General features: G+C 36.9%; 1 protein-coding gene across 9 annotated transcripts in view; it reads right to left on the reverse strand.

Annotated features, from left to right (window-relative positions):
* Positions 1 to 153: 153 nt before the first annotated feature.
* ODF2 (outer dense fiber of sperm tails 2) overlaps positions 154 to 13,021 on the reverse strand; it is a 47,713-nt gene continuing 34,845 nt past the window's right edge. For 7 of the 9 annotated variants that reach the window (XM_074211028.1, XM_074211030.1, XM_074211029.1 and 4 more), the window contains 8 exons: positions 7,204 to 7,339; positions 6,320 to 6,430; positions 6,022 to 6,126; positions 4,544 to 4,702; positions 3,278 to 3,378; positions 2,255 to 2,417; positions 1,865 to 1,990; positions 154 to 1,155 (listed from right to left, as the gene is read on the reverse strand). In XM_074211028.1, the coding sequence (XP_074067129.1) occupies positions 967 to 1,155; positions 1,865 to 1,990; positions 2,255 to 2,417; positions 3,278 to 3,378; positions 4,544 to 4,702; positions 6,022 to 6,126; positions 6,320 to 6,430; positions 7,204 to 7,339 (1,090 nt within the window). In that variant the 3' untranslated portion in view covers positions 154 to 966. Of the gene's footprint in view, positions 1,156 to 1,864; positions 1,991 to 2,254; positions 2,418 to 3,277; positions 3,379 to 4,376; positions 4,703 to 6,021; positions 6,127 to 6,319; positions 6,431 to 7,203; positions 7,340 to 13,021 lie in introns of those variants that run through there. The other 2 variants (XM_074211032.1, XM_074211031.1) reach the window with 1 other exon arrangement.

A 13,021-nucleotide genomic window follows, 5' to 3' on the forward strand; every position in this document is an offset into this window, starting at 1 on the left:
TATACTAAATCACTTTTATATCTTGATTCTTCACTTCCTTTATAGAAATTGTGTTGTTCCTAGGCAACTGGAGAAAGATCCCAAGAGAAAAAGAGGAAAAAAAATCAAAGCCAAACTCCAATTTAAAGAAAAGCCTAACACCCCAGAAGCAAGTATTTTAAAATCTTTAATAGTTTGCTGCCCAGAGCACCTTAAAATAATTTGTGTCGTTTGGGGGAGGGGAATTTAAATTAAAAAAAAGAATCTTGTAAAACACAAATACAAAAATGCAACTTTACAGATACAAACCAAGTAGTTAAACAAACATCAAAAATAATGAGGATCAAACTATCAGGAAACTAAAACAAAATTCTTATATTGTGTTATCCTGAAGTGTTTTAGAGGGGAGGGGGAGGCAAAGATTTCTTCTGATATATGATTCTGCAGAATAGGGTTAACTATCTGAAAGAGTTTTTCTGAAGCCTTGAAGGAAAATTTGTCAACAGGCATTGCACTTAGAATTTTTAAAAAAGTGAGAAATGCTCACACTTGGGGGTGAAGGGGCAGAAGTATAGAAGAATGTAGGCCTGTAACAGGTTCTTTTTTCCCTGAGAGAAAAAAGAAAAAACTACATCAAATAGTTTCTATAAAGGCTCAAAAGAACTAAGAATAAGTATCTCTGTAAGAAGTACTAGGAGAAGGATCAATGAGTTAGAATCTGGAAGAAAGATGTATATCCAAGAATTATACAAAATTTATCTGTTATAAAATCCAAGTTGTAATCAGGTTAATTAAACTCCAATCCAGTAACTGAGAAAAAAAGTGTCATGTTCATTTATCCACTCCTTCTTAAAGATGATTTGGCATGGACTTTCCCACAGTAAGAGACCTGGAAAAGATGTCTACACCTTTCTCCCCAAAAGGAAAAGGACAGCTCAAAGGATCTCCAGGTACACTCCCTCTTCCTTGGAAAAGTCAGCAACAACTTCATATGGGAGGTGATCGGGAACGGATGGGAGAGCTTGTTAAATATGAAGTTAAAGCATTGTCCCCAAATACATTGGCATAGGATGATTTGAGGAACTGGACATAATTCTGCATGCTGCGGTTGGTACTCTCTGATTGTTCAAGGCGGTCTTTTAGGTCCTGAAGGCGGCTCTGGTATCTACGGTCAGCCTAAGGAGAAAAAGAATTTAGAGCCCAAGGGAACATGAGATGCAACTCTTTGTGAATGAATTGTTCACTAAGTTCATTCGACCTTAGGTCTAAATATGCAAGGAAATAAAATGGCAAGTTTATAAGGTTGATTCCTAAGCTACTATGCATAAATATAATTTTGTGCTAACACTATTAAGTGATTCAAATATGCAAGTGTACCAATACCACTTGTTATAGCCTCTGTTAAAAATGGCTATGCTAGACATATGGCTTTCAGACTAAGCTTAGCACTTGTCCTTATAATACAAAAAGGAGATAAAAATTCATTATCTCCGGTTTGTTGGAATTTTATAAAGGAGGATTTTTCCAGTTAAGAAATTATATCCCTTATATAGGAAAACAGATCCTTGGTGATGATAAAAAACCTATAAATTTACCCTAAGGAACCTACAATTTTGTCTGGGATTGAGAAATTTGTCCTAAATGAAAATAATCTGTTGAGATTGTGTAGAGTAGACATAAATGATTTCACTCTAATAATGACCATGTAATAATATCAATTTGGAGGAATCTGAAAATTCCAGAACTTTCATCTCAGAAAAACCTTTACTGGGAGGACCATCTTGAATACCTTTAGGCCTTTGGTAGTAAGGACAGTTGAAGAATTCTAGCCACCACACAGAACCAATTCAGACTCAGATTTCTGCTTTGCTTATCATCAACTCACATCATCTCGGCTCCGTCGTAGTTGACTGAGCTCTGTTTTAGTTCGACTCAGCTGTGTTTCCAGATCTAAGATTTTGTTCTGGGCTGTTCGTTCCTTGGAGACAGCACGTTCCCTTGTTTGTTCCACCTAGAGAAAGGGTCTAAAGCTGTGCGTGTTGCTTTCCCAAATTTAGCAGCTACCGCCTTCACAAAATAGACTGTGAAATGTCCTTCTCCCTTGATACTTACCTTTTACTTGGGGGCTCCATTTTCCCAGAAGTATTAACAAGGCAGAGGGGGCAAGGAAAGGAAATAGAGAATAAAGCAAACCTCTTTTAAGCCTCCTCTGCACCATGTCAGGGCAAAAGGGTTATTGGGAGAGCCAAGCCAGGACGAGGGTGGCACCACTGACCTGTCTCCTGGCATCCTCAATGGCATTTTCCAGCTGACGTGCTAGAGAACCACATTCTCGGGTTTTCTCCTCCAACCGAAGCTGGGATTGATGGATAGCCTCCTCTCTCTTTGCAATCACCTGGAGGAACTCAATGTTCTGGGCGCTAGTACACTCAAGTTTCCTGTATAAAAGCACTGAGTTAAGTCTCCCCCATCCTCTTCTCCCACCACTCATCCCCATCATCAGGCACTGTGAAACCTGTCTGCCACCACAGGATGGCACTCAGTTCTAAATATTCTCATCGTGCCATCAGAAAATTAGAATCCTAAAGGAAATGGCATATGAAAAAATCCAAAGTAACTGAAAGACCAAGGCAGGGGAGGTCAAAGCAAGGTAGGGAAAAACATCATAAAATCAAAATGGGATGGAGTATATAGCTATCTCAGAGATGCCAAAAATCTTAACAAAGCTTTACCACCAATAAATCTGATGGGTGTGTCCTGCCTTTTCTGCTACTGATAGCTAGATAGGAACTCTGCTACCTCTGTTCAAACTGACCTTACACTAATAGGAATCATGGGTTCAGGATTAAAAAAAAGGAAAGACTCAAGGTCATTGATTAGGTTGTCATGATATGGGAAGAAAAAGATCAGAATAGATGAGAAAATACCCACCACCAGCATGTACCAATTGTCCCATTTAAAGCAGGACCCCTGCCTAAATGAAATATGCCTTTCTCCAGGAACTGGGTTAAGCTCTCAGTCTCCTGGAGGTGGCTGTATCTTGGTTCTTGGATGTTTCCAGCCTGAGAGGTCTGCAGAGAAGTTGTACTTTGACTGTATGGAGGGTTGCAGGTGAAATAGAAGCAACTTTTCCTAAAGAGTTTGTTTGTTCTTCCCTCTGAAGTTAACCCACCACCATCATTCCAGAGCCTTGGCTCAGTCACCCAAACTCTTCAGTGGGTAAGCATAAAGTGGAAACTGAAGAGTTCAGGTCCTAGAAAAAAGGATGAGGATAGAAATAGGACACTGTGACTCTAACCTCTCTAGTTCTTCCACTTTGAGGCTTAGCTGTTTGTTTTCCTCCTGAGAATATTGATGTCTCTCTCTCACCACCTCCAGCTTCTCCCCCTGGTGTTCGATCTAAAATGACAGGAAAAGAGACCATTTTACATAGAAGGTGAAACACTGTCCTGTCCTTCCTTCCTTCCAGTAAGCTGGCATCCATATGAAAGGTACATCTGTAGACGGTATTCCTTGGCGAGGTAGATCGTCACCTTCAGCATCCATTGCAAAGTCATACCTTCCCTGCCCATACAAGGACTTGAAGTTTAGATCTAATAAGAATTGAAGGCCAGGAAGGCATTCATCTTTCCAAAATAATAAACTTTACTCTTAAGAAAATATAATGCTTTCTTGACCAGAGGAAAAAGTCAAGGCTTCTCTGAAAGCCAAAAAAAAAAAAATCAAAATAAATTTTTGAAGTCAATGGTACAAATCAGGTTGTCATGACATACAGAGGATATTAATAAAAACTAAAATTAGCCTACAGATAATCATATCTGGAATCTTTTTCTTGAATATAAGAAGTGGAAGGGATCTTATAGATCATCCAATCCAACCCCCTCATTTTCAAGATAAGAAAACAAAAATTTAGAGTGATTAAGAAGCCAGCCCCCCCAGATCACAAACAATGTTTGTCTCAAAGAAATAAAAATAACTAATTAGCATGCAAGATTGGAGATAGGAGACATGACTGAATCAGAAGAGTATGTCACAAACAATGTTTGTCTCAAAGAAATAAAAATAAGTAATTAGCATGCAAGATTGGAGATAGGAGATATGACTGAATCAGAAGAGTATGTCACATACTACAAATAAAATAGTGAAAGGGAGAACAGTTAAAGTATGAACAGAAGCCAGACAAGCATTTGAAATGCCACACATGGTCTGCTGCCCAGACCTTGTAAATTGTTTGATTTGAGAACAATGAAAAGACTCAAAGTTCAAGAAATAATCTAAATCTCAGACCAGTATGAAGGTTGAGGAAGAAGAGAAAATTCAGCCTACAGAATTAATTAGAAGAAGCTCACAAATGACGCCTCCTAACACTAAAATCACTATTTGCAAACACAAGAACATTTGGCACACCAGACTTTTATTTCACAGTGTTGATGAGAATTAATTCGTTTCGAAAAGTGGCAGCCAAAGAAAAGGAAGTGATCTTCCTTTGGGGGCGTGCATCTCATCTTGGTATCCGGCTGGCTGTTCGGGTCAGGTCGTGAGACCCTTTCTGCCAGTCCCTTACCCGGGTGCGCAGATCTGCTATGATAGCTGTGAGGTCCACATTTTTCCTCTCATAGCCTTGTAGCTGATCCTGACATTCGGCCAATTTAGCCTCAGTAATTTTGAGGATCTCAGGCAGTTGTTGAAGGTCAGTCAGCTGAGCCTGGAACTGCTTACGAGCCTTAAAGAAGGAAAGAAAGATCTCTTTTGGTAAAATCCAGACTACGTTTTTTTTTGCAAGGCAATGGGGTTAACTGACTTGCCCATGGTCACACAGCTAGGTAATTAAGTGTCTGAGGCCGGATTTGAACTCAGGTTCCTCCTGAATCCACTGCACCACCTAGCCACCCCAGACTATATTTTTAACTCTTCCCCGCCCCCCCAGTTAAGTGGCTTGCCCAAGGCCACACAGCTAGGCAATTATTAAGTGTCTGAGACCGGATTTGAAATCAGGTACTCCTGACTCCAGGGCTGGTGCTCCATCCACTGTGCCATCCAGCTGCCCCTATTTTTTAACTCTTGAAGTACTTTGACAGCAAAGTAAAAGTAAATATCCACCAAGCTTGCTATATAAATCTCTTGGTAACAAGGAGGGATTCTAGAAACTGGAAAGCCACCATTACTCCACTTTACAACCTGCCCTAAAAAACTTTAAAATGTCTAAGTTACCCTAAGGTCACTCACTGTAAAATACCCTATTGTCCTCTAGGGAAACTCTGACCAATCCACCAGCCTAATAATTATGGAGAAATACTTATCGGATGACCCATCCCAGCATCCAGTCATGAGGCACACCATATGGATTTCTGGATGTCTAATAAAGTATAAAATATTCTCCATAATAACAACCCAGCCTAAAACTCCAGATTGGTGCCTTTCTCTGCCATTACATAAATTAGGTAAATTTTGGTTTTTTTGTGTGTGTTCGGGCAACTAGGTGGCAAAGTGGATAAGAGTATCAGACCTGGAGCCAGGAAGATGAGTTTAAATCTGGCCTCAGACATTTATTAACTGTTGGATCCCTTGGCAAGTCACTTAATCCTTTTTTGCTTCAGTTTATCTGTAAAATGATCTAGAGAAAGTAAATGGCAAGCCACTCCAGTATCTTTGCTAAGAAAAACACCAAATGTGGGGGGGGGGCACACAAGTTGGGCATGACCAAAATGATTGAATAAATTTTTGTTTAAGTTGCTATCTTTTTTTTTTGGGGGGGGGAAGGTGTGGAAAAAGGAATAGTAGAAGCAATTAGGACTGTTATACCAACTAATCAAACAGATATCTGGGAGTTTAGTCATCATTTGTTCCCTTCAAATGGGATCTTTGAATGCTTTTAGCTTCAATTTTTTTTCTAAGTGTAGAGGAAAAAAAAGCAAGGGAAAGGAGAAGGTGCTAGCTTTTCAAAAGACCACTTTTCCCTTCCTTACTCAAATAAATCCGGTTACCTGCCTAATTCAGAAAGGGGATGGGGGCGGGGAAGCTTGTGTAGAAATCAACAATTACCGCTTCAATTTCTTTGTTCATTTCATCTTTGAGGATCTTGTTCTCCTTGTCGCAGCGCTCCAGTTGAGTGGCTACCTCATCAGCTTCCATCCGGGTCTTCATCACCTACAAGCAGAGAGAGGGCAATTAGGGTTTCTGATGGGAGAGCAGACATGGTGAGAAACAACTCTTCACTACTCAAGTTACTGAAGGTAAGGAGTTTCAGAGTGGAAAAACTTAAGAGCAATTGAGAAATGAGGCATGATGAAGTGGGGTGGTGATGCCTGCCTGCTGGGAAAAAGTAAAATTAGAAAAATACCTGACTCTTGTAGTTGTCGATCATCCCTTCATAGTTCTTGACTGACACCTTCAGCTGTTGAACCTCAATTTGGGCTTGACTTAGCCTGTCCTCCACAGGGGTGATACTAGCCTGTAAGGAGATGATAATAATATGGAGAGTTTAACTTTGACCAAACTACTATGACATAAATGGAAATGCCATAGTGATGAAAGATCTCTGTTAAACAAGAGAAAAATATATTTCCTTAGAAAAGCAACAAAGATAGAAATATCAGTCTTCAAACTTTACAAGTTTTGCTTCCTCCCCCCTTCTTTAAAAAAAATTCAAATATGTCTAATTTCCTCCTTCTGGAAATTAAGGGAAATATTAATTAGTGCTTTTGAAAACTAAATCATTCCTGATTCTAAAACACTGACCTAATTCTGTTGCTAAGAGATAACTATCCCCAATTTAGAAAAAATGGGGAAAATAAAGCTCTGGAAACTGAAATGACCTACTCAAAGTCCCACTGAAATAGAAGGCAAGGTTCTAGATTCCTCCTGGCTAATATAAAATTCTACAGTTTGCCCCATTCCAAGGTGGGGGCAGGGATAGATGATGGAAAAAGAATCTTGTTAAGTAATTAATCTATCTCTTAGAATGGTATTCAGGACCATGTTATTAAGAAAGTCAATAAAAGACTTTAGGTCTTGAAATTGGGAGATATAATTAAAGTCCCATTCTCCTATTTAAATCTCATTCCACAACCTTCAAAATATACACAAAGCCCTCAGGCAGGGATACCTAACTTCAATCTAGTTGCAAAGACGGAATGGCATACCCAAAGTTGCCTCAGTAAGTTACAATATCCCTTTTCTCTTTCTGAAAACACCAGTTTTATGGTTCAAGAATGCTTAGCTGACCTTTAGCCTCTCATTCTCAAGTTTGAATGCAGAATATTCTGCTGTCTGTCGATGTAATCTTTCTACCAGAGTATCCCGATCTTCACGCATCTTCTCCTCCAAGGCATGCTGCTGTGATACCAGATCTGAAACTCGGCTGGTATAATAGGAAAAAAGAAAGAAGAGAAAACAAAGTATTTTGAAATAAAGTGGTCCCTTTTGATCCAGAATTCCTGACACTGAACATTTCTAGAATGACAGACTCCTCAATCTTTGGGGGAGGAACTAACTCAGCTTCTCAATTGAAGCTTCATGCTGGATACATGGGGTAAGAGCATGGAGGACATAAACAGAGAAACTGCTTAACTATGGGGGGCCTGGTCAAGTCAAGTACTGAAAGAGTGTTAGGGAGGAAAGCATGTCACATAATCATTTCCCCCAACATATACATCCATTTCTCCCCATTAAAAATATTGATATGTAGTCAGTAAGTTGCTATGTACCACACACACACTGAGTTCTGTTATCAACAAAACTAGAAACTAAACAACCAAAAAGTTGGGGAGGTAGATTCCCTTCTGAGGTCTACAACTAATCAATTTTAACCAAAACCATTCAGAGGTCTACAACTAATTAATTTTAACCCAAACCAAACAACTTCTGGTCTAGAATGACCATCTAAAATATCACTACAAATTTCAGAAAGCACCCATCATCTAGTCAAACACTGCTCAAATTCAATTAAGGCTGTTTTCCAGATCCCTAAAAGATTCCAGAGAGAGTCCTTTAGGGCTTACCTCTATCAAAGTAAACCTGAAGTCTGAATCACTTAAGTCTCTTGTGCTTAGTCCAAACAAAATCATCATAAATTATACCCCCTCAGATTAAACAACATATGACAATGCATTGAAATACTTATTCATCACATCCAAGTAAGATGATGTGAGAACTACAAAACAATTCATACTGACAGAAAAAAAAATACAGATCTTCTACTGGTTTGACGCTAAAAAGGAATACAGTAAATTTTAATTGATTCATAAAAGTTAAAAAAACCATCACTACAAAATTCTGAACAAAAGTAAAACTAAAAGGGCTTATTCTTTAATTGATTAAGATGTACTCAAAACCAGGAATCTGTAATTATTTCCAATGAAGAAATATAAGCATTTGTATTAAAAAAAGAACTGACTATACCCACTCAATTCATCTGTTCCAATATTAGTAATGGCTAATATTTATTAAAAGGTGAGAAAAGTTATTAAGGGGAAAATGTTGAGGAAGAGATGATCATAGCAGTATTTTGAGATAAGGTTATTCTAATTTGAAAATCCAAAGTGACGGGGCAGCTAAGTGACATAGTGGATAGAGCACTGATCCTGGAAGTCAGGAGGACCTGAGTTCAAACTCCACCTCAAACCCTTAATAATTACCTGTGTGACCTTGGGCAAGTCACTGAAACCCATTGCCTTGCAAAAACAAAAAAGAAAAGAAAAGAAAAGAAAATCCAAAGGGAAAGAAAAAAGAAAAGGTTAGGTATTTAATAAACACCTATTAAGTGCCTACTAACCAGCACTGTGTTCAGTTTTAGGGGTACAAGGACAAAAATGAAACTGAGTCTGTCATTAAGATGGTTACAGTCCACTGGGGAAATGAAACATAAAAATCCAAAAACTGCTGAAAAGAATGTAAGAGATCAGGAAACTAGGGAAAATATTTGCAGCAAGGTTCTCTGATAAAAGTCTTATTTTGGGGGGTAGCTAGGTGATGCAGTGAATAGAAAACCTGGCGCTGGAGTCAGGAGGACCAAATCTGGCCTTAAGACACTTGATAATTAAAATGATCTTAGGCAAAACACTTAACCCCATTACTCCACAAAAACTGGAAAAAATCCAACAAAAATATAAAAGTCTCATTTTAAAAATTATAAGAAACAATCAAATTCACAATAATAAAAATCATTCCCAATTAACAGTCAAGGGATATGAAGAAGCAGTTTTCAAAGAAAGAAATTCAAACTGTCAACAGCTACATGAAAAATACTCTAATAAAGAAATGTACATTAAAATAACTGATATATCCATCTCATATCTTCCAGATTGACTAATATGACAGAAAAGGAATACATTACAGTTTTGCACCAAAATTATACTATTGGTGGAGCTTTGAACTAGTTCAACCATTCCTTGAAAACCAATATGGAAATATGTCCAAAAAACTATTATAGATATTCTTTGACCCAGTAAATAGCACTACTATGTCCATATCCCAGAGATATCAAGGAAAGGGAAAAAGTTGATACTCAGTTGAATATGTTGATAACTCATATATTCAAAAATATTGATAGCTGTGTGTGTGTGTGTGTGTGTGTGTGTGTGTGTGTGTGTGTGTGTAGGGCATTTGTGGTAGGAAAGAATTTTAATTGAGGGAATGGCTATCAGATGGCAAATGACTGAAAAAGTTATGGTGTGTGAATGAAATGGATTATTATTGTGCTATAATAAAGGAGATTATTTCAGAAAAATCTAGGCAGACTTGTCTGAACTGATAGAGTGAAGTGAGTAGAATGATGTTGTATACACAATAAACTTTGAAACACCTGTAACTCTGGTTAACCAAATGACCAAACATATTTCTAAGGATTCAGTTTGAATGCTATTTGTCTGGACTATGAATATAAACAGAAGCCTATTTTCTTCAATTTCATTATTTTTCTTCCTTTTGGGGGAGGAAGAAGTGGCCTGGTTAAAGCAGAAATTTGTTTTGCATGCCTATACATATTTATAAGGGTTTTTAATTTCTTGCCTTTCAATGGGAAGAGGAAAAAAATTGAAACTAAAAATAAAATTGAATTAAAAAATAAAACACTTTAAAAAAAGCACTTTTCCATTTCCCAATGCAGTATGGTCCATTCTTTTCTTCCTATTTCAGCATGGGCCCAACTTACTGACCACTCTATAGTATCTTCACAAGAAAATAAATCTTGGTGATCAATTCAATGGGTTATCTATCCCACCGCGTTTCGATCTCTGGGCAGTATGTTTTTTTTCCCCTTTAAATTAATCAGATCTCATTGAGAAGACCTTATGGTGTTCCAGTGTTTAATGTAATTGATATAATATCATTTAAAAGCCAGTTATTCATATAAATGCTTTGTAAAAAAGGAAATAACTATTATTTGAATTTCACGTAGGATAATCTCCCTACTGACAAATAGCTTTGGTGAGCACATCTCCTTGTTGAATATGATACTCAGTAAATAATTGAACAAAGTTATCTCTGTGATTACATCTGTCATTAAATATTATTTTGATACACATGTGAGAAATCTCAGGCGAGGAGTACATTTATAGACATTTTATAACTGAAACATTTTATATGCCTTCATTTTTATGAAAATAAAATAAGTAGCAGAATAGTTTATTCTCTGTAATTTCCAGTAAATTTTGTGTGAAGACAATCTGCTCTAAAAAAATAGATTACAAAATGGTCTATCCAAATTTTAATTACAATAAATTGAGAAATTTTTGTACAAACAAAACCAATCTTCCAATATCAGAAGAAATCTGAGAAACAATTTATACAGCCAGTGTTTCTGATAAAGACATCACTATTCAAATATATAGAGAACTGAGTCAAATTTTTAAGAATACAAGTTATTCCCAAATTGATAAATGGTTAAAAGATGTGAATAGGCAGTTTTCAGATGAAGAAATTAAACTTTTATATAGTCATATAAAAAATGCTCTAAATCATAATTAAATGCAAATTAAAACTATGAGGTATCATCTCACATCTATCAGATTGGTTAACATTACAAAAAAGGAAAATGATCAATATTGGGGAGGATGTGGGAAAATTTGGAAATTAATGCACTGTTGTTATCCTCTGGATAACTATCTGGAACCAGGCCCAAAGAGAAATAAAACTGATCAAAACTTTGACCCAGGAATACCAATACTAGGCCTGTATCCAGAAGAAATTATAAAAAATGAGGAAAAGTTTCACTTATTCAAGCATATTTATAGCAACTATAGTAGCAAAGAATCGGAAGTTGAAAGGAAGCCCATCAATTGGGGAATGGCTGAACAAGTTATGGTATATGAATGTTAAAGAGTACTATTTTCTTCAAGAAATCATGAGTGGTTGGATTTTAGAGAAGCATGGAAAGAATTACATGAACTGATACTGAAGTCAAAGGAAGCAAAACCAAGAGAACGTTGTACACATTAACAACATTGTGAGTTGATAAATTATGATGGATATAGCTGCTCTTTTTTTTTTAAGGTTTTTTGCAAGGCAAATGGGGTTAAGTGGTTTGCCCAAGGCCACACAGTTAGGTAATTATTAAGTATCTGAGGCCGGATTTGAACTTAGGTACTCCTCCAGGGCTGGTGCTCTATCCACTGTGCCACCTAGCCACCCTGATATAGTTGCTCTCAGCAATTCAGAGAACAAGGAAAACTCTGGGAGACCTGTTATAGATAATGCCATCAACATCCAAAGGAATTTAAAAAACCACAGAATCTAAATATATACTATGTTCACTTTGTTCCTAACTCCTCTTACACAAAATGACTAATATGTAAATATGTTAAACACAAATACACATGTAGAACTTCTACCAGACTGTTTTCTGCCAAGGAGAAGGGGGGGGAATGGAAGAGAGGGTAGTAGAAAACATATAGTAGAAAAATGTGTAACTTATGAATCTTGCAAATGTATGAATGTTGAAAAACTAAAAAAAAAATAAGAATACAAGTCATTCTCCAATGGCAGTTTTCAATTGAAGAAATTAAAGTTATTTATGATTAAAGCTATTTGTGAAAAAATGTTCTAAGTTACTGTTAAGTAAAGAAATGATAATTAAAGCAGCTCTGAGATACCACTCCACACATATCAGACCAGCTAATATGACAGAAAAGGGAAATGGTAAATGTTGGAGGGGATATGAGAAAATTGCAACACTAATGAACTGTTGGTGGGGTTGTGACCTGATTCAACCATTCCAAAGAGTAATTTGAAACTATACTCCAAAGGGCAATCAAATTGTATATTCAGTATATCCTTTTATCCAGTGATACCACTATTAGGTCTGTATCCCAAAGAAATTATTAAAAAGGGAAAGATAACCCACATATACAAGATATTCATTGCAGCTCTTTCAGTAGAGGGCAAAGAATTGAAATTGAGGAGAAGCCCACCAATTGGGGAATGGTTGAACATAATGGAATATTATTATTGTTCTATAAGAAATGAGTGGGCAGATTTTAGAAAAACCTGTAAAAACTTACATGACTAGGGGGCAGCTAGGTGGTGCAGTAGATAGAGCACTGGCCCTGGAGTCAGGAGAACCCGAGTTCAAATCCGACCTTAGACCCTTAATAATTACCTAGCTGTGTGACCTTGGGCAAGTCACTCTTAACCCCAGTGCCTTAAATAAATAAAAAAATTCAAAAAAAAAGACTAACATGACAGATGAGTGATCGAGCAGAACCAGGAGAACACTGTATATAGTAATTGCAACATTGTATGATGATCAATTAGGACAGAAATTTTTCAGTAAAACAATGATCAAAGATAATGCTAAAAAGATGTAATGGAAAATGCTATCCATATCCAAAGAAAGAACTATAGAATCTGAATATTGATCAAAGTATATTATTTTCACTTTTTAAAATTTGTTTTTGTTTTTTCCTGCTTAGGGTTTTTCCCTTGGTTCTGTTTCTTCTTTCACAGAATGATTAATACAGAAATATTAACATGTATATGTACATGCATATATATGTATATCAGGTTACTTGCAATCTTAAGGGGAAGAGAAAAGTGGAAGGGAGAA

Source organism: Macrotis lagotis, chromosome 1, assembly GCF_037893015.1.
Source record: "Macrotis lagotis isolate mMagLag1 chromosome 1, bilby.v1.9.chrom.fasta, whole genome shotgun sequence".
NCBI classification, from domain to species: Eukaryota; Metazoa; Chordata; class Mammalia; order Peramelemorphia; family Peramelidae; genus Macrotis; species Macrotis lagotis.